Raw genomic sequence first — 21,218 nt, 5'->3', positions numbered from 1 at the left:
GAAATTTTTTGACCCCTGCTACTATCGCTAGGGCTTCCCTGTCTATTTGTGCGTAGTTTCTTTCAGCTTTGGTCAGAGTGCGTGAATAGAAGGCTATGGGTCTTTGTGTACCGTCCTTGAATAGGTGACTTAACACAGCTCCGATTCCATAGGGAGAGGCATCACAAGCGATGCCTATAGGGGTGTCTTCTCTGAAAAGGGTGATAGTTGAGCTGTGACAGATAATCTTTTTTAACGATTGGAAACTATTTTCATGTTCCTTGGTCCAGGACCAAGCTGTGCCCTTGTCCAGGAGCCTATGCAGAGGCTCCGCAATAGTTGCTTTATGTGGGATGAAGGCATGGTAAAAGTTTAATAATCCTAAAAAGGATTGAAGCTCTTGCTTATTCCTAGGGCTGGGTGCGGTTTGAATAGCCTTTAGTTTATCTGTGGTGGGGTGGATGCCCTGGCTGTCAATTTTGTACCCTAGGAATTCTGTAGATGTGACTCCAATAGAGCACTTTTCACGCTTAAGTTTGAGGCCGGCTCAGCACAGCTGACAGCCTGTCAGCTAAGCTAGCTTCGTTTTCCCCGGCGATGAGAACATCGTCGAAATCGGGGCAGACCCCGGGTATTCCCTTCAGGGTCTTCTCCATGATACCCTGAAAGATACCCGGGGCTGCCGATATGCCGAATTGGAGCCTCTTTACTTTAAAGGCACCGCGGTGGGTGACAATAGTCTGAGCTTCCGCGGTGTCGTCAGTGACAGGCAGTTGCAAATACACCTGCGTGAGATCAAGTTTGGCGAAAATGGCACCAGAGCGGATGGAAGCAAATACGTCCCTTACCGCTGGCACCGGGTAAGCATGGGGGCTGAGGGCTAAGTTGAGTGTCGCCTTATAGTCTGCGCACACTCTCACGTCACCATTAGGTTTAATTGGGGTGACAATAGGGGTCTCCCATGTTCCCCCCTCTGTTGGCTCCAGCACCCCTAGTCCTATGAGGCGATCAAGTTCGTTTTCAATTTTTTCTTTAAGGGCAAAGGGTACCCTCCTAGCTCTTATTTTAATTGGTTGGATTGCTGGATTTAGCTGCAAGGAAATGGGGGGACCGGTATACTTTCCTAAAGTGCCATCGAAGACGTCGGCATACTTGTCGCAAACGGCTTCCAGGCTGGGTGCTTGAATGGTATTTACCCCCGTTAAGGCGATTCCTAGTGGGCCGAACCAGTTTAGCCCTATCAAGTTGGTACGGTTCCCTGGCGTAACTAAAACCTCTAAGGGACCCTGGAACCCCTTATACTGCACTACGACCTTAGCTCTCCCTTCCAGAGGAATGGGGGTTTTCTGGAAATCAGCTAGGTGAACCTGGGTTTGTCTTAGGGGAATTTGTTCTTGGCCTTGCTGACAGATCTCCTGGTATGTTGTTAGCGAAATTAAGGAGACTGCTGACCCTGAGTCCACTTCCATGTGGCAGGGCACCCCCTGAATTTTGACCCAAATCTTAACCTTGGAGCTTATGCTGTTTACCCTGTCAATTGTTTCTACCAGGGGCCCTGGTGGGGTTTCTCTGCTGGCCTGGGCAGCCGGCCTACCTGGGGAGTTTGCCTCCACATCATTGATGTTGTCCCGGCCCTTGCTGCGGCACACCGGCTTGATGTGGCCAGTCTTCCCGCAATTGTGGCATTTTGCGTTTCTAAAGCGGCAGCTTCCTCGGGCATGATTGCCCCCGCAGCTGGCACAGGCGGCTCGTTGCTCGTAACGCGGTGGCGGCGGAGGGGGGTTCCTGGACCTACGGCGGTCCAACTTGTCGCCTCTCCTCGGCTGCCGGCGCTCCATTCTGCGCTGCAGGGCTTCTCCATCGGTGAAATCCACCGACTCTCCGCTGTCGCTGAAGGTTGCGCTTTCTTGATAGACGGTCGCGGGGCTCTCTGGGGTCGTGTTTGCCGGCTTCTTCTTGTGGCTGTGCTCGTAAGCCATGATCTCTCTGGTCAGCTCTGCCAGGCTCATGTCAGGTTTGGATGTTAGTTTCTTCTGTAGCCTCTCGTCCCTCAGACCGATCACCACCTGGTCTCTGATGCGGTCTTCCAGGTCGGGGAAACAGCAGTTCCGTGCGGCGTGTCTGACCCCGGCGATGAACTCGTTACCGGGCTCGTCCGGCCGTTGTTTCTGTTGGGCGAATTGCACCCGCCAGTACAGTTCTGAACGAGCCGGCATGTAGTACTTGTTCAGCTGGTCCACCAGGTCCGCGTAGGAGACTTCTGTGATGGGCACCGGGCTGAACAAACCGACGGCTGCATCGTACACTGGAGGTCCGCTGATGTACAGCAGAGCGGCGGCCTTTGCTCTGTCGTCAGTGATTTTACTGACGAGGAGGAATCCCTCGACCTGGCCAAGGTGTGATTGCCATCTCTCGGGATGGCGGGTATCGAATTCCCTCACACGGCCGAAGTTTGCCATGTCGTCCGGTCCTGGGTTGCTCCGATGGAAGTTAAAACTTCCGTGACAGCTCTTGCCGGGAACTCTCTTCCTCGGCCGTGACTTCAGCTCCGGAGCGATCCCACCTTCGTCGCCAGTGAAGTAGCCTAAGGACCACTCGGGACGACAGGCTAGTTAACAACAGGTTTATTAAGAGCAAGGCAAACACAGAATAACTTGTCCGGCTTTTATAGCCGGCAGCTGGTAGCGAGGACCAATCAGATGTGTTTAATTTGGCGCCGTGTCAAACAGGGACCAATCCGCACCGTCTTCTGTTGACAGCTCCGGCTTCCGCATGGTTGGTGTTTTGACAGCCGCGAGCTGTCAGTGGTTGCGCCTGCGCTGTGCGGTGGACGCTTTGACAGCTCAGGCTTCCTCATGGTCTGGAGTTTGACAGCCGCGAGCTGTCAGTGGTGGCGCCTGCGCTGTGCGGGGAACTTTGACAGCTGTCAAAGTTCCCGCGTGTTTTCCTGTCAGACGGCTTCTTTAGTTTATACCTTATCGATGAATTATTGTTGAACTGTTTACATATATATCACACTGGCGTGAAGCTATTGTAAGGCAAATCGTGTTAGACTCAAAAAGTTAGATACAAACTGGTAGAAACTTAGCAAGAGTGAGTTATGGAGTTAAAATCAGGTTACAAAAAAAATCTGCAATTCCCTAGCTTTTCAGTTCCCTTCCTGCCCTAAATTCTTTACAGTGGTTGGAACTATGAACTTTCTAGAGAAAAAGATTTACTGTAAATTGCAGTAAATCTTTCCTCTTCAACGTTACTATGCTCTGAAGGTTTTTCCCAAAAGAAGTATTAAATATGCTGTCTTTTGAGAACAGGCAACAGAATTTCATTTGTTTAAATGTGGGTCAGTGTGCTCACAGAAAAAAAATGACAATAAAGGTTATCTTATCTATCTTACCAAGTCTTCAGTTTAAGCCATTTATTTATTTATTAATAAAATTTATTGGCCGCCCATGTTACCATAAGGTAACTCTGGGTGGCTTACAAGTCACCAAAATGTATTTATACAATACATTAAAACATAAATAAATTTCAGCAAGTGTTGTGGGTCCAAGTGGCAAAGGAAAGCTCAAGATTGTATTGGTTGGAAACATGCAGAAGAGGCCTTCATCCTGCAGTGGGTAGACAATGGATAGAATGATGATGAAATTAAATTAAAACTAAACATTAAAATCTGATGACAGATCAGAGTGGGGGTGGAGCAGAAGGAGTTGGGATCTGTTTTTCCTCGATCAACCAGTTCCCCTGCTCTGTTTTCCAACTGGAAACCAACTAGCAGAGCCAGGTCTTTAGGCCCTTACAAAAGGTTGAGTGGACTGGGGCCAAACATCACCTCAGGGAGCAAATGGTTCCAGAGGCCAGGAGCAACACCAGAGAAGGCCCTTTTCCTGGACCCTGCTAGCTGGAATAACCCGGCTGATGGGACCCGCAACATGCCTCCTCTCCTGGCACGAGTGGGATGGGCCAATCCCAGTAGGGTAAGGTGGTCCCTCAAGCCATGCGCCTTGTTATGTGAGTTGCGTAAAAAGAAAACCACCGCCACTCTCCAGGCTGCTTCTAAAATCAGTCAAAGTGCAACACCTATTTTTCAGGTGAAAGGGAGCAAATTTGGATAGCAAAAAATGTTTGGAAAACCCACAGGAAACCACCTTGTTGATAATATGCTTGCATGAGAAAGTCTAGGAGATATAAAAGTTATGCCTAACAACCTAGGGATTAAATGCCATAATATAATGGGTAATCCAATCCTGACTGAATTATTTGGTCTCCTTTGCTACCAATGTTTTCTAAAGATTTAAATCTTATTTCAAACAATGCTTTTAGCAGATCAGGGAGAAAAGTAGCACACACACCCCGGTGCCATTCAGACAACCCAGATTATATTTTATATTCATACCTCAAATCCCTGAGGCCTTCCTAGGCTGTCTTTGTTGTGACTCCACGCAACAAGAATCTCTGATACAGACAGTCCTGTAGCCTTGACATCAGTAGGAGCAGCACTCGGTTCTGCAGCAAAGAAGAATCAAAATAATAATGTTTGGCCAAAGTAATTTGCATCTAGACAAGTAGATTATTCTTCCCAATCATCTCTAATATTGGTAAGGATAAAACTTTTTAGCTGTCCTGAGCATAAAAAACGTAATGCTCTAAAACCCAATTGTTTTTCTTTACATTATATCTCATCATCTTCATGCCATTCACCTATCTGGAATTCTGATGCTAGCAATCTCTTCTTATGCATATTTCTTGGAAGCTAGCAACACTATGGTGGGCACAGTGTGGTTGAGATGATTTATTGTTGCGTTGTAGAAACAATGCAGTATTTTTATCCCACATTTCAGCAAAAAGGTGTTCGCAGCAGCCTGCAATAAAATGCATTAATGTAATCACAAAAAGGGAATACATATAACAAAGGGCTTTTAGTAACGTTCTGTTATATTCTGAAGAATGTAGGCAGAAAATACTGTTTGTCTTTCCATTAGTTCTGCAGACTTCAATATTTTGTTCTATTTACAGTTTTTTTTATTGTGAGAACCATCAAACACGAAGAAGACAGAAAGCTACAGAAAAATCTAAATTTTGTGGAACAGGATCTTGAACTGACTGAATGCTGGTGGAGAAATGATAACAAATTTGGGATGGCATGTCTTGGAGGAGAGCAAAGTAAGATGTTCTCCTTGATCTTGAGATAAGGTACATACAGCTAGTCCTCGACTTACAACAATTCATTTAGTGACCATTCAAAGTTACAACAGCACTGAAAAAGTGACTTATGACCATTTCTCAGTTACTTTTGCAGCATCCCCATGGTCATGTGATCAAAATTCAGATGCTTGGCAACTGACTCATATTTATGACTGTTGCAATGTCCCAGCGTTGTGTGATCACCTTTTGCAATCTTTTGACAAGCAGATGTATGGGAAAACCAGTGATTTACTTAACCATTGTGGCCAGAAAGGTCGTAAAATGTGGCAAATGTCTCACTTAACATAAATTTTGGGCTCAACTGTGGTCATAACTCAAGGACTACCTACATTGTTTTACTGTATATGCTCTAATGATTCTTACAAAAGAAATAAAACAAAATATAAATGCTGAATTAAAATAAATGTACAGAGACAATTTTGATAAAATTTTAAATATAACTTCTAAGACAGCAAAAAACCACCCAACTGTATACAATTATAACATTAATTCAAATCAAAATCACATTGTAGATAGTCCTTATTTAGCAACCACAATTGAGACTGACAACTTGGTCACCAAGCAAAGTGATCATTGAATGAAACCATGACTGTGTTGATCTTACTTCAGCTTTCCTTTACCTTACAGATGTGTGAAGACTGTACTTGAGAAGATTGGGCACAGAGTTACTTTTTATCCCTATTGTACCTGTGGTCACTAAATAATGATAACCTGTATTACCCAGCCTGAAATGTTAGAAACTTAGCTCCATGAGAACTTGTCCACTGAAATTTGATGGCAAATTGCTAAATTTAACTGTTTGTGCATGTGTGTGTGGTGTTCTTTTGCAAACGTATGGTTAACACACTGTTCTTGTCTAAGCCCTTGCAGATATAGCCCAAACACAAAAAAGGGTTAAGATAGAGAGGTGTGGTGGCTTAGTGGTGAAGACGTGTGCCTTCCAGTTGGAATTTTGAGAGTTCAATCCTCGGTAGTGGCAGATAACATGATAAGATAAGATAATCTTTATTGTTATTTTTTACTGTGAGCACAATGGCACACATCAAAAATGAAATTTAGTTGCCCACTCTCAAAGTGAAACACATACATGACACACATCTAAAACATGCTATATATAACATATGTATAGACTCACACCCCTACATATACATAACAATAAAATATTAAATACTGTCCATCTTGAATATATAACGGAAGACGTTTCTCTCCTGGTTTGCAAAGAAAAAATATCTCCTGAAAACTCTTGTGTGGCATCAGGAAGAACATCCAGCTAGTAAACCCTCAGCTCCATCCAGTTGCCTCGACTCTAATCTGAATGAAGGGAGTTTACTGAAAAGTAAAGTTGATGACAGATTTTATTTTCCTGGGCTCCAAGATCACCGCAGACGGGGACTGCAGCCAAGAAATCAAAAGACGCTTGCTCCTGGGGAGGAAAGCCATGGCAAATCTAGACAGCACACTAAAAAGCAGAGACATCACCCTGTCAACAAAAGTGCGTATAGTCAAGGCTATGGTCTTCCCAGTTGCACTGTATGGCTGTGAAAGTTGGACCATAAGAAAGGCTGAGCACCAAAGAATTGAGGCCTTTGAACTATGGTGCTGGAGAAGACTCCTGCGTGTCCCTTGGACTGCAAGGCGATCAAACCAGTCAGTCCTAGAGGAGATCAACCCTGACTGCTCTTTAGAAGGCCAGATCCTGAAGTTGAAACTCCAATACTTTGGCCACCTAATGAGAAGGAAGGACTCACTGGAGAAGAGCCTCATGCTGGGAAAGATTGAGGGCAAGAGAAGAAGGGGACGACAGAGAATGAGGTGGCTGGATGGAGTCACTGAAGCAGTAGGCGTGAGCATAAATGGACTCCAGAAGATGGTAGAGGACAGGAAGGCCTGGAGAAATGTTGTCCATGGGGTCATGATGAGTCGGACACAACTTTGCAACTAACAACATGAACAACAACAAAACATTGATCACCTTGCAACAAGAAGATCCCAAACTGAGATTCTCATTCAACATGCTACTCATGTTGCCCTTGCCCTCTGTTAAACCAACTTACCACAGATAAAAGAAATAAACAAGGAATAAATGGGGTTGCAGTTTTTCCCCCCTGATGAATTTTAATTTTCAAAAAAACACCTGTTGTTCAGTGCAGAAAAATTGCTGGTTTTTATTTTTTAATCTAAGCTTTCTCACTGAGCTGAGCATCTTGCCTGGGGGCTGGTATCTCTCCTCACCTCTGCAGTGCAAAACATTTGTTTTTCCATGATATACAGTAAACAAATTCCCCTGTTTTCATAGCAGAAAACAAGAAAATGTTATGCAGTGCAAGAAATAATGCGCTTCAATATTTTCCACCAAGGTACGATTTTCTGGGCAGCAGGAACACCTTGTTTGCTATTTATACATTTAAGCGTTGTGTGTTGTGAAAGGCCTGCATCGGATTTATCACTGAATCAGTTACTTTGCTATCAGGAAGGGTTGCAGTGGGATAAATAATTTGTGACCTAGACAAAGTGATGGGTGGCAATTATCTAAAAATGTAGAAATCATTTCCCTTCCATACAACGTTATTGTTCAGAACTGAGGTAAATTCATTCCCTCCCTCCCTCCCTCTTTCCCCCCTCCCTCTGCTTCAATATTTTTATTTTTATTTATTTATTTTAATCCCATTTATATCCTGCCCTTCTCCGAAGACTCAGGGCGGCTTACAATTTAAAGCACAAATCAATGTGCTTAGCAATTGAAGCAGTATATTACTTATCTATGGAGATTCTCAGTCATTCAGGTCATGGTTGTCCCAAACGTGCTTTTTCAATAGGCAAATGGACTTTTTTGTTGTTTTTCCTTGAAGAGGTTTTGCTTCTCTCGAAACATCTTCATAGAAAAACAAATATCTTCAAGGAAAAACAAGGAAAATTTCAGTTACCTCTTGAAAAAGCACCTTTGGGACAGTATATTTCTTCAACATATCAATGTGTATTTTTCACAAGTTGCAAGTATTTACTGAAGTTTCATTGATACTAGATACTAAATTGTAATTTTTATGAGAATGCACTAATCTATGAATAAGATAAAATATAAGCTTCTGAAAATGTATATTGATTTGGAATATATATTGAAATAGCCTGCTATTCCATATACTGCTGAATGTTGCTTGACTAACACTAAAATTGAAATAGATGGATTAATTAGATTTTTCTCTAATTGTTGCCAGTGTAATAATCATAACTTTTTATTAATGCATTAATAATTTCCAGCAATATCTGTGCAGAACCCTATGGATGAAGAGTTCTAATAGTTTATAACTAATATTTACAGTATGTTATAGCCTCTAACATATTTCAAGCTATACCCCAGTTTCCAACATCTGGAGTTCTGTATTTAGTGTGCAGTATTGAGTATCTAAAAAAAACCTGAATTCATTTAGTTTACCATTTAATTCTAAATGCTAAAAAAGGAAATTTGTGATACTTCTAATGTAGAAAAAGAAATGGTCAGTTTCATACCAATTTAGCAATCATGGTTTCTTTGAGTAATTTTGGATATTTCACTAAACAATTGTTTCTTGATAGTTGGCAGATTCCTGTGCAAACAGAATAGCCATTAGATTTGTTGAACTCCACAACATGTATTTCCTCCTAGGAAATAACTAGTTTAATTTGCAGTTTAATATGGTGAAAATATGTGTTCTCAGTAAAGTCACAATTGTCTGTCAGGTCAGAAAGGGAGAGATGCAGTCAAAGCTAATCCATAGTGGGGTTGAGGGCAGAAGGATCAACAGATCTAAGTAAAATTGCTAGAAGGAAATGGCAAACTATTTCTCTGTTGTAAGATGAATTTGAGTGCACGATTATGAAACTCCCAAGTTGGATGACAGACCTCTAATTATAGATATAGTCCTTGACACTAACCATTCTTTTAATAACCGTTTGAAGCTACTTTGGTGCTGAAAAAAATGAGTCCTCATCATTAGGTCCGCTGGAGCATTTCTGAAGTCACACGATCAAAATTCAGGCACTGAGCAACTGAGGTATATTTTACTACAGCTGGGAAGTCTCAGGGTCATGTGATTGCCATTTGAAAGCATGTGAAAAAAGGTTGTAAAATCTAGCATAACCCACTTGATGGCCGCATTGCTTAGTGACGGAAGTTCCAGTACCAATTGCAGACATAAATTGAGGACTATCTGTATTAGGACACAGTGAAAGTTTTCACCAGGTTTTTTTTTTTTTTTTGGAAATGATGAAATGTGTAGACCCAAACCAAGTATCGGAATACTTCATTTTATTTATTTATTTAATTCAATTTATATACCGCCCTTTCCCCAAAGGACTCAGGGCAGTTTACAGGGCAAAATTAAAACAATACAATATAAAAATTAAAATAAAATTAAATCAATAGCCCCAAAATTTAAAATTAGAATTTAAAAACCTTAAAACCCCTCAGTCTAGGCCAGCTAACTCAAAAAGCCAGGTTTTTATGTCCCGGCGAAACGAACAAAGGTCGGGGGCGATCCGGAGTTCCACCGGCAATTGATTCCATAGGGCAGGCGCCCACGGAGAACGCCCTCCCCCTGGGGATCGCCCGCCGGCATTCCCTGACCGACGGGACCCTGAGGAGGCCCTCCCTGTGGGAGCGCACAGGATGATGGGAAGTTGATGCTGGCAGCAGGTGCTCCCTGAGATAATCTGGACCCATGCCATTTAGGGCTTTATACGTCATCACCAGCACCTTGAATCTCACACGGAGGGCAACTGGAAGCCAATGCAGCTCGCGGAGAAGAGGCGTTACGTGGGAGTATCGGGAAACCCCCATCACAACTCACGCGGCTGCATTTACAAGGTTGCATACAGTTGGAACATGTAGTATGAAAAGCACACAGTGAGGAAAATATGTAATTGTTGGACTGGAAATGAAATATACTAAATTGGAAATTGTATGACTAAATAATTTTAGATATACTGGAATAGGTCTTTTTAAATCAGAATAGCTTTAATTATATTTATTAGACCTGGTAACTATCAGTGCTATACCGATCTATGTACCTTCCAATAGTTATGGACACTGAAGGATTTTATGGCAAAATGCAAGAGGCAATAAATGTGACAATACTACAAATGGGTGATTGGAAAACAGATTTAAACTTAGAAAGTTGAAAAGAATAGATGTTCTAGCAGGATTTGGTCTGGGCAAAAGATACAGATAGAAACCAATTTAAGGGACAGATTCAATTTGCTTACCATATGAAAGAACTTGAGAAACTATGCAAAAAATTAAGGAAATATTATGAAAACTGAAGGAGAAAAAATATTTTCAACCTTTTGAATAATAAAAGCTAGTTGTATAGTGGTTGAAACACTGGACTAAAAGTAGGCTAGATTGTGGTCACAGAATTAGCTGGGTAACCTTGGGCCAGTCACTCTCTCTCAACCCTAGGAAAGAGGCAAGGGCAAACCAATTCTGAAATCTTTCCAAGAAAATTACAGAGACCTGTCTAGGCTGTTGCCAGGAGTTAAGACTGACATGAAGGTATGCACCCACACACAAATTATGACTTCACCACTACCCTACCCCCAAAAGAAATGGTGGATGAAAGCTTTGAGCAACAAGAATGATATATAACAACAGTACTGAACTTCTAACATCAAACAACTTTCCAAGCAAGAATTGGTATAACTTGCCTCCAAAAGCTATGAGTGGATATTTTAAAGAAGAGATTGGATAACTATTTGTCCGAAATTGTATAGGGTTTCCTACTCAAGCAAAAAATTGGACTAGAAGACCGCTAATGTCCCTTCCAATTCTATGGTTCTGTTATTAAATTATGATAATAAAGGATGTAAATTAACAGAAGAAAATAAGAAAAAAAGAAAAGGAGAGGTGCTTTTAAGATGAGGTAAATTATAGGAAAATGTACATTTGAAGGTTATCGTGGAAAAGATCTAATGGAAGCAAAGGAAGTTAAATCATATGGAAAGCTTACACTGTCATAATTTACAAATGGCATTATATCACCATTATATCATATGATAGAAAATTTGCAAAGGAAAAGTATTTGTTCAGAATTAATTCCAATGCAAAGTGATGTATGATAGGCAATACACCTGCTGTCAAACAGGAAAGCACTGGAAGCTGATGAAATATCCCCTGATCTGCTTACAGCTGTAGAAGAAGAGGCAATTAAAGTGCTGACAACTCAATGTCAACAAAAAACAAAACAACACTCTGTAAACCTGTATGTTGGAATACACACATACACAGAGGCATGCAGATGCATACCTGTGCAGGAGAGAGAGATAAAAGAATGTGCAAATTGCACTAATTCATCATGCAAATGAATTTTTATTTAAGCCCTTACAGTACAACAAAAGAATTGAGCACAGAGTGACTTAGCCAAAAGAACAGGCAGAGAGAAATATGTTCAGATAGCTGACAAAAAGCATGTAATGGAAAAAGTAAGACAGTAACAGATAGAAGTTTGTCTTTATATTATTATATTGATATAATAGGGAGGGCTTTAAACTAAAATTGAGGGGGAAGGGTGACCAATCTTTAGAATCTCTAGAACCCAAAACTAATCATAAATCCCAAGAAAACAAATCAAACAATGAGATGGGCAGAGATGAGAAAAAAGAAAAAAAAAGAATGTTAAGGAGAAACTTTCTGACGGTGAGGACAATTAACCAGTAGAACAGCTTGCCTCCAAAAATCGTGGCACTCCATCACTGGAGTGTTTGAAGAAGAGGTTTGACAGTCACTTGTCTGAAATGGTATAGGTTCTCCTGCTTGAGTGGGGGGGGGGGCTGGACTAGAAGACCACCAAAGTCCCTTCCAGCTCCTAGTCTAGTCTAGTCTAGTCTAGTCTAGTCTAGTCTAGTCTAGTCATAATATCATATTGATTATATGTACTGTACAACCTTCCATTGTGTAAATCATGTGGCATATAGGTAAAGGTAAAGGTTCCCCCGCACATGCGTGCTAGTCGTTTCTGACTCTCCGTTTCAAAGCCAAAGAGCCAGCATTTGTCTGAGGACGTCTCCGTGGTCACGTGGCCGGCATGACTAGACGCCAAAGGCGCACGGAACGCTGTTACCTTCCCACCGTAGCGGTCCCTATTTTTCTACTTGCATTTTTACATGCTTTCGAACTGCTAGGTTGGCAGAAGCTGGGACGAGTAACAGGCGCTCACTCTGCTACGTGGCACTCGGGATTCGACCCGCCAAACTGCCGACCTTCTGATCGACAAGCTCAGCGTGCTAACCCACTGAGCCACCATGTCCCCATGTGGCACATATTGAAAGCAATATACAGATAGTCACCAATGTACAACAGTTTATTTAGTAACCATTCCAAGTTACAATGACACTGAAAAAAATGACCATTTTTCACACTTACAACCGTTGCAGCATCCCCATGCTCACATGTTAAAAATTAAGATGCTTGGCAACTGACTTGTATTTATGACAATTGCAGGGTCACGTGATCCCCTTTTGCATCCTGCTGACAAGCAAAGTCAATGGGGGGAACCAGATCCACTTAACAACTGTGTTACTGATTTAACAACGGCAGTGATTCACTTAACAGTTGTTACAAGAAAGGTCGTAAAATGGGACAAAACTCATTTAACAACTGTCTCGCTTAGCAACAGAAATTTTGGACTCAAGAAAACTTCTAATGTGCAATAAGCGACTATTCCAACTGAGTTTGGGGGAATGGGACAGAACAAAGGAAAATGCTGAGATAAGTTGCATATTGTCCCATCTGTGTGAAGATCTCAAGGCCCCAAGCATAAGGTGTAACAACTTTTTTATTTGTTAAATTTATTTGCCATCTATCTCACCATGGCGCTATTGTAGGTGCTTACAACAATCAAAACAGAGAAATGGAAAAAAAGTGCAAACATCATAGTAGCAAAGTAATGGAACGATAGAACAAAACAACGAAAAAGCAAACAATGAGGCTATCAAGAATAAAGGACGGGTGGTGGTAGTGGGGAAGCAGGGAGCTGGCGGGGGGAAAGATGGGATTTGTTATCAATCTAGTAGCCACCTCCAGTGTGGTCCTCCCCAACAGAAACATAGCTTATAGGGAAAAGTAATGTCTGACTCAAGCTGCTATAAGGGAATGCAGATATGTGGCAAAATGCATGCCCAGGAAGTTGTAGATGACACACTGACAGGTGAACTTGTTGAACTAAATGTTAATGGGATAATGCTTGCTGTACATTTTGCTGAAGACCATGCCATGTTTGGTGGTGCAGACATTAATTATCTCCCCAACAGCTCTCTTACAGTGGAGGTAGGAAACAGACAGGCTGATTGATCGAATATGGGCTTGATTAGATTAAAAGCTTGAAAAGACATTTTCAGGTTCATGAATATAAATGGCGTAGTTGTAATGAACTGGCAGAGCAGCTGGAGTTTTGTGAATAAACAGGGAGTGGTTGATGATGATGGAATGGGATGGGGGATATGCCAGAGCTGTAGAGATTATACAGTATGTGCTGTTTCCCAAGGGCCTGTGGGTACTAATGAAAGAAGATATTCTCCGTTCTATTTTAGTTTTTTTTTTTTTAAAGTCATTGAAGAAAGTACAACTTTTTACTGAATTGGCAACTTAAATTTCAATGTTGCTATGAATGGCAGAGGAGGGAAGGGGGATGGTAATGCACTAGTAAATCAGCTATGGTTGTTGTGCTGAAAGACAGAGTGAAGAGACATGACTAGGGCCAGGCAAAGGAACTCGTTTGCATTTTTTTCTACCTTTCAGATTAAGCAAAGGAAATTTGCTTTTGCTTAATTTCATCCAGAGCAGACACAAGTTCTTCTTGCAGTTACTTTGCAAATGGGCCTGTGTCAATATTCTGCCTTTCAGGATATGATCCTTACTCCAGAATTCTGCACGTTCTCATTAAATTCAAGAGCATCATGAAGGAATTCCTCCTCTGAAGTTTTTTTTCTTCAGGAGATGCAACTGAAGGGATGGAGACTGGTAGAAGTTCAGGTCTCCAGCCCCATCACAGTTCAAATTCTGAGAGAGATCATTATCTAGATCAGAGGTCCCCAACCTTTTGGGCACCAGGGACCAGTTATATGGAGAGATGTTTTTCCGTGGACCGGAGGGGGCATGGTTTTGTGTGCCGCCTGCATCCTACAAATGGGGCTTTGCTTGTTTGTGCGGCCCGGTTACTGGCATACCACGGCCTGGTACCAGCCCATGGACCCGAGGTTGGGGACCCCTGATCTAGATCACGGGTGTCAAACTCATCAAATGATGTGTTGTGATGTATCACAACTTTTTTTGCATTGCCAGAGCTGGGATGGGTGCAGCCTCCATAAGATGCAACCGGCCCGTGGGCTGGCAGTTTGACACCCCTGATCTAGCTTTCTTGAGAGTTTCATAAAAGGTAAAATACAAGGAAGTAAATAGAAGACTGACTATATTTACTGGTACTGCTCTTTCTTTCTCTGTTACTTCATATTTTGAAATCAGTCTGAAAATAAAGGCAAACATACACATACATAACCATAAAACAAATTACAGGATAGGCAGTCCTTGACTTTTCATAGACCATTGAATCGTGTGGGTGGAAGCAACATCAGAGGTCCTCCAATCCAACCACCTGCTCAAGGCAGAAGCCTTATACCATTCCAGTTAAATGGCTGCCCAGTCTATTTTTGAAAGGCGCAACAGAGACTCCCTCAGGGTCTTGCGGAAGAACAGGGTAGAACAACGGCTAATGATGTTCTTTTATCGGTCTACTATGCTAGCCTGACAGCCCCGGATAGGAAGATATTAGAGAGGGTGGTGAGCACAGCACAAAACATTGCCAGGGCTCACTGCCTTGGAAGAGTGAGAAAAATTCTCAGGGATGACTCACAACCTGGTCGGTACCTCTTTACTCTCCTACCATCGGGTAGGAGATACAGGAGCATAGCCAGCTATACCAACAGGCTGAAGAACAGCTTCTATCCATGGGCTGTCAGGCTCCTGAACGGGAAATAACTATGTATGATTGACTTGCGAGGCCGGTGTGTTGTGCAATTAGCTCACATGGTGTAACAAGATGGTGGGTTTGTTGTCACTGTGAGTTGTGGGGGGCGCGCAAAGGGAGGCTCAGCCAATCTCAATGTATACATGTTGTACTTTGATAATAAAGGTTCATTCATCATTAAAAAAAAAGAAAACCTCCAGTGATGTGGTACCCACAACTCCAGAAGGCAAGCTATTCCATTCATTAGTTGTTCTCACTTACAAAAAACTTCTCCTTGCTTCTTGGTTTAATCACTCTTTAATGAACTTCCACCCTTTACTTCTTATCCTGCCCTCTGGTGCTTTGAAACTCTCAACCCAGGCGTTGCCTGTAGTAAACTAGTTTTCTGTTCAACTCCATGAGGTGTTTTTTTAAAAAAAATTGAATTAAAATACAGGGGATCTACTTTCCCTTTTTTCAAATCTGTGACCATGAACAGAGACATCCATGATGCTGCTTTTATTTCCAATGTCCCACTGAAATTATTTATTTATTTATTTTAATTCCATTTATATCCCGCCCTTCTCCAAAGACTCAGGGCGGCTTACAAGCTTAGCAGTAGCCTTCATTCTATGTATATGCCTGCTTATTAGGGCTTTCACACACACCCCAAGCGGCATTATTACAAAGTCAGCTTAATTGCCCCCAACAATCTGGGTCCTCATTTTACCTACCTCGGAAGGATGGAAGGCTGAGTCAACCTTGAGCCTGGTGGGACTCGAATCCAGAAGGATCCAAATCCACAAGAGGTTACATCATAAATTAGATGACCATCTAGTATGGTCCAGTTCCAACTATCACTTGATAACAATGAACACTGAATTCATGCATATGCTTTCCCTGTTCACTTGCCTTTGAAACATTTCATTCTTCTAGAAAATTATTTAGCAGTATGGATGTCAAGCAATAGATAAAGGGATGAGATAATCTTAAACAATCGGACCACTTTTAATCCAACACTAAGAACGTTTTTAAAAGATCCTCTTTCCACAGGAGAAGTTTTGGTTTAGTTATCATTGGGATATTATTTTCAAAGTTGGTACAAAGTGCATGGAAGGCAGACAGTTAGACTCCAGTAAATGCAGAATAGTCAGGAGGGAAAAATTATTTTTGAAATAGCAACAACCTGATTGCTAGGAATAGGTAATTTGAGATTCTATAAAATAGTCAGAATATAAGCATAAAGAAGAGAAAATTGTTTACTAAGAATGGCTTCTATCTTGCCCATAATGAAAGTTGCTAAGATTTATGGAGCCTCACTATGTACAGCACTACAGCTAGTAAATTTAATGGTGCATTGTTGAAAGCCCTAATTGCAAAGTCACATATAGTTTAATTTACTCTGGGTCCTGAGATAACATGAACATTTCATCTTGAGAATAAAACTGTGAAATGTGCTGATGACAAATTAAAAAGATGTTCTTGTAAGGGGGTCTGATGGCTTAGCAGTTAAAGATGCTGAGCTTACAACCCAGGTTCAACACCCAAGTTCCACGCAACGGGGTCAGCTCCTGTTATGTGCCCCAGCTTCTGCCCACCTAGCAGTTTTAAAGCATGCAAATGTGAGTAGATTAATAGGGACCACTTTAGTGGGAAGGTATGAGTGTTCCATGTGCCTTTGGCATATAGCCATGCTGGCCACATGACCACGGAAAATTTCTTTGGACAACGCTGGGTTCATCAAGCAAGAAACAGAGAGAAGCACTGTGTCCTATAGTCATACATGACTGGACAGGGAATCCTTTACCTTTTAACATTTTAACTTTTCAGCTAAAATATTTTTATCTAGGTTTATGAGATGGGTTATGGAAAAGCTATCTATCAGCTAAACAGATGCATTTCATTCCTTTTTAGCAGCCGTTATTGTCTGTGTTGCAAGTGGTCATGGAAAACCTTACAAATCTAATCCATATTAGTTTACCTACAATGCAGCCAAACTTTACCATCTCCATGCACACATAATTGCCAAAACAATCTAGGCTGTTAGGCCATTAGTTATATAGTTAAGGGCCTGTGGTGCTGAGTTTAGTGTTCATGAAGCTTTTTTTGTACTGCCAATAACAGATTAGGGTTTAGCTGTAGAGTGCAGCAATGCTCAGAAACATAGCACCTATAAGTAAAAGATTGCCATATTGACACATGCCACATTGACATTATGCAAAGAGCAATAGGCAGCAAGATGTAATAACCCCAATAAATTAAAGTATAAAGTAAGTAAAAGAAACGTTATGCAGTCCTTGACTTATGAGCACAACTGAGCCCAAAATTTCTGTTGCTAAACAAGACAGTTGTTGAGTGAATTTTGCCCCATTTTGCGGTCTTTCTTGCCACAGTTGCTAAGTGAATCACTGCAGTTGTTAAGTTAATAACACAGTTATTAAGTAAAGTTGCCTTCCCCATTTATTTTGCTTGTCAGGAGGTCGTAAACACAGCTCCAGGACACTGCAACCGTCATGAATATAAGTCAGTTCCCAAGCATCTGAATTTTGATCATGTGACCACAGGGATACTGCAACAGTTAGAAGTGTGAAAAATGGACATAAGTCACTTTTTTCAGTGAACAGTCACTAAATCAGCAGCTCCCAACCCTTTCTATACCCCGCACCCCTAGAACGCTTCTGATATATTCTTGCACCCCTTACAAAACTTCAAAATAATGGCAATAAATTACGTATATACACTATAATTTTGAAAACCCAAGTTTTTGCACCTCCTGGAATATCATCTCGTATCCCCAGGGGGTGTGAGCACTGCTGTTTGGGAACCCCTGCACTAAATGAACTGTTGTAAGTCAAGGATTACCTATATAGCTAAATCAAACTTATGCCAACTCCATTTACTAGATTGCTCAGTATGTTCTTATCTCTGTAACCTTCCCTTGCTTGTATCCCCTACATGTGCCCCTGGGTGCCCCAGGGCTCTGTTCTGGACCCAGTGCTCTTCAATATCTTCATTAACGATTTGGATGAGGGGATAGATGGGGAACTCATCAAATTTGCAGACGACACCAAGCTGGCAGGAATAGCCAATACTCCAGAAGATAGGCTTAAGATACAGGAGGATCTGGACAGACTCGAACACTGGGCACTATCTAACAAAATGAAATTCAATGGTGAAAAAAGTAAGGTTCTACATTTAGGCAGGAAAAATCAAATGCATAGGTATAGTATAGGTGGTACCTTGCTCAATAGTAGTAACTGTGAGAGGGATCTCGGAGTCTTAGTAGACAATCACTTCAATATGAGCCAGCAGTGTGCTGCAGCTGCCAAAAAAGCCAACACAGTGCTAGGCTGCATTAACAGAGGGATAGAATCAAGATCAAGTGAAGTACTAATACCACTTTACAATGCTTTGGTAAGGCCACACCTGGAATACTGCATCCAGTTTTGGTCACCACGATGTAAAAAAGATGTCGAGACTCTAGAAAGGGTACAGAGAAGAGCAACCAAGATGATTAGGGGGCTGGAGGCTAAAACATATAGGGAACGGTTGCTGGAATTGGGTATGTGTAGTTTAACGAAGAGAAGAGTGAGGGGAGACATGATAGCAGTGTTCCAATATCTCAGGGGCTACCACAAAGAAGAGGGAGTCAAGCTATTCTCCAAAGCACCTGAAAGCAGGACAAGAAGCAACAGATGGAAACTAGACAAGGAGAGAAGCAACCTAGAACTAAGGAGAAACTTCCCGACAGTTAGAACAATTAACCAGTGGAACAACCTGCCTCCAGAGGTGGTGAATGCTCCAACACTGGAGGTTTTTAAGAAGAGACTGGACAGCCATTTGCCTGAAATGGTATAGGGTTTCCTGCCTGAGCAGGGGGTTGGACTAGATGACCTCCAAGGTCCCTTCCAACTTTATATTATTATGTCCTTCATCACACATTACCTTTAATCCTTTAAAATTTTCACCTCTCTTTTTCTGTTAGTTCTATCCAGCCACCAACTTTCTTGGTTTTTCATTTAACTCCATTCTTTCTTCCTTCATAGGTTTAGTTTGTGATTTAGGACTAATTCATACTCCGTATCCGACCACATCCCTTCAACATACTTTTTTTTTTAATATATGGTGGTTACTCATTTGTGTCTCAATGATTCAGCACCCATTCATTCTTAGCCATATTCTTAACCTTATCTCTTCTTGTTTTACCACACTTTTTTTACTATATACCCAATTCCTGCTGCATTCAGCTTCTTTTATGTTTCTTGCCATTTTTCACTTCCATGTAACATTGGAAATGCATACATCTTTCCATCCATTATACCCATCTTTAGTAAACAGGCTATCAAGGTACACAAATGCATCTAATTTCTGCAGTTCCTTTCATTTTTAATCTATAGCTTAGAAATCATTCACTCCATTTTTCCTGGGAAAGATAACTACATATCAATTTTCAGATCCATAGGCGTCAGGAAGGGCATCTGGCCAGTAAATGCTCGAGCTCCATTCAGAAGGGACTACAAGGTTGTTAAAAGAAAAAAATCCTTTTTGTCCCAAAAAGGGGACAAAAAATGAGTACCGTATTTTTCCATCTATAAGACGCACCCTTGTATAAGACGCTCTGGCATGCGAGTTTCTCTGCACTGATCAGCTGTTCAGCGGAGCACCAAACAGCTGAGCCGGCAAATCTGGAAGTTTGGCTGGCCAACGATCTTGCCCCCTCACCCCTCCCGTTAGTGGCAAGCCCACAGGGGCTTGACACCTGCACCAGGTAGCATGGCAACCTACACAAGCATGCCCTGGGCTGTGGAGGTTAGCATTATTTTTCCATGTATAAGATGCTGCACTTGTATAGGATGCACCTGATTTTTGAACAGGGTGTTTGGAGGAAAAAATAGAGTCTTATACACGGAAATATATGATATAATATTCATTCAAAGCTGTTTTTACAATCATATTCTCAATCAACACAACTCTGTTGTGACTACAAACAGTCTTTATGAGTTTGGAAAAAATTCAGAGAAGAGCAACTAGGATGATCAAAGGCCTAGAGGCTAAAACATACAAAGAATGACTGCGGGACTTGGGTTTGGCTAGTCTAAAGAAAAGAAGAAATAGGGGAGACGTGATAGCAATGTTCTGGTATCTGAGGAGCTGCCATAAGGCAGAAGGGGTCAGGTTGTTCACCAGAGCACCAGAGGGAAGGACAAGAAACAGTGGTTGGAAACTGAACAAGGAGAGAAGCAAACTGGATTTAAGGAGAAACTTCCTGACAGTGAGGACAATCCACCAGTGGAACAGCTTACCCCCAGAAATCATGGGCGCCCTATCACTGGAGATCTTTAAGAAAAGACTGGATAATCACCTGTCTGAGGTGGTGTAGGTTCTCTTGCTTAAGCAGGGGACTGGACTAGAAGACCTCTAAGGTCCCTTCCAGCTCAATTCTATTTACATTAAAACAACCAAGGGGATTGATGTTCACTGCCCAGTGTTGAAGATTCACTAATGATTCTATTTGTTTTCACACATGCTTTGACTCCATCATCAAGCACTCTTACTGTATTCAGCAAACAACTTTCAGCTCCATATCTGTCACCCCTCTGAGCTAGGCAAGGTCCATGGCTAAGACTTAGAAGATGCAGCTGATCTTCGGGCTTGATGTACTCACCTCCCTCAGCAGAACTGATCACAACAATTGCGCTGAACGGTCCATCACCTTTGTTGTTATATGCTCCAACTTTCACTTCAAATGGAGTCAAAGGAGGCACACTTTCATCTCTGTAGATGAACTTGGAGGCATCAGAAGACGTGACCATTTTTTCTTTCCAGCCTCTTGTCCCATTTGGTCGGAAAGCCACAATGTATCCAAAGCCTTCCCCATTCTGAAATTCTTCGGAGACTGGCTAAAGAAAAACGTGTTCATTTATTATTATTTATTTCATAAAGCCTGGCTATGTTCCCAAGTCTGGGAGGGTACATGCACCAAAGGCCCTTCCTCCTGGCTATATTGTTAAGAGGGCAGATATCTTACTTTTTGCAAGTACTACAAATTAGACATTTTAATATTTT

General features: G+C 41.8%; 1 protein-coding gene across 1 annotated transcript in view; it reads right to left on the bottom strand.

Moving 5' to 3' along the window:
* Positions 1–21,218, bottom strand: part of CNTN5 (contactin 5) — a gene marked incomplete at both ends in the record, with an annotated part of 284,514 nt that overhangs the window by 13,266 nt on the left and 250,030 nt on the right. Inside the window, 2 exons of the mRNA XM_083362597.1 lie at positions 4,373–4,482; positions 20,818–21,052. Coding sequence (XP_083218723.1) covers positions 4,373–4,482; positions 20,818–21,052 — 345 coding nt within the window. The remainder of the gene's footprint in view (positions 1–4,372; positions 4,483–20,817; positions 21,053–21,218) is intronic.

Source organism: Vipera ursinii (assembly GCF_947247035.1).
Source record: "Vipera ursinii genome assembly, chromosome: 4".
In the NCBI taxonomy this organism is placed as follows: Eukaryota; Metazoa; Chordata; class Lepidosauria; order Squamata; family Viperidae; genus Vipera; species Vipera ursinii.
This window is presented reverse-complemented; position numbering and strand designations above follow the sequence as displayed.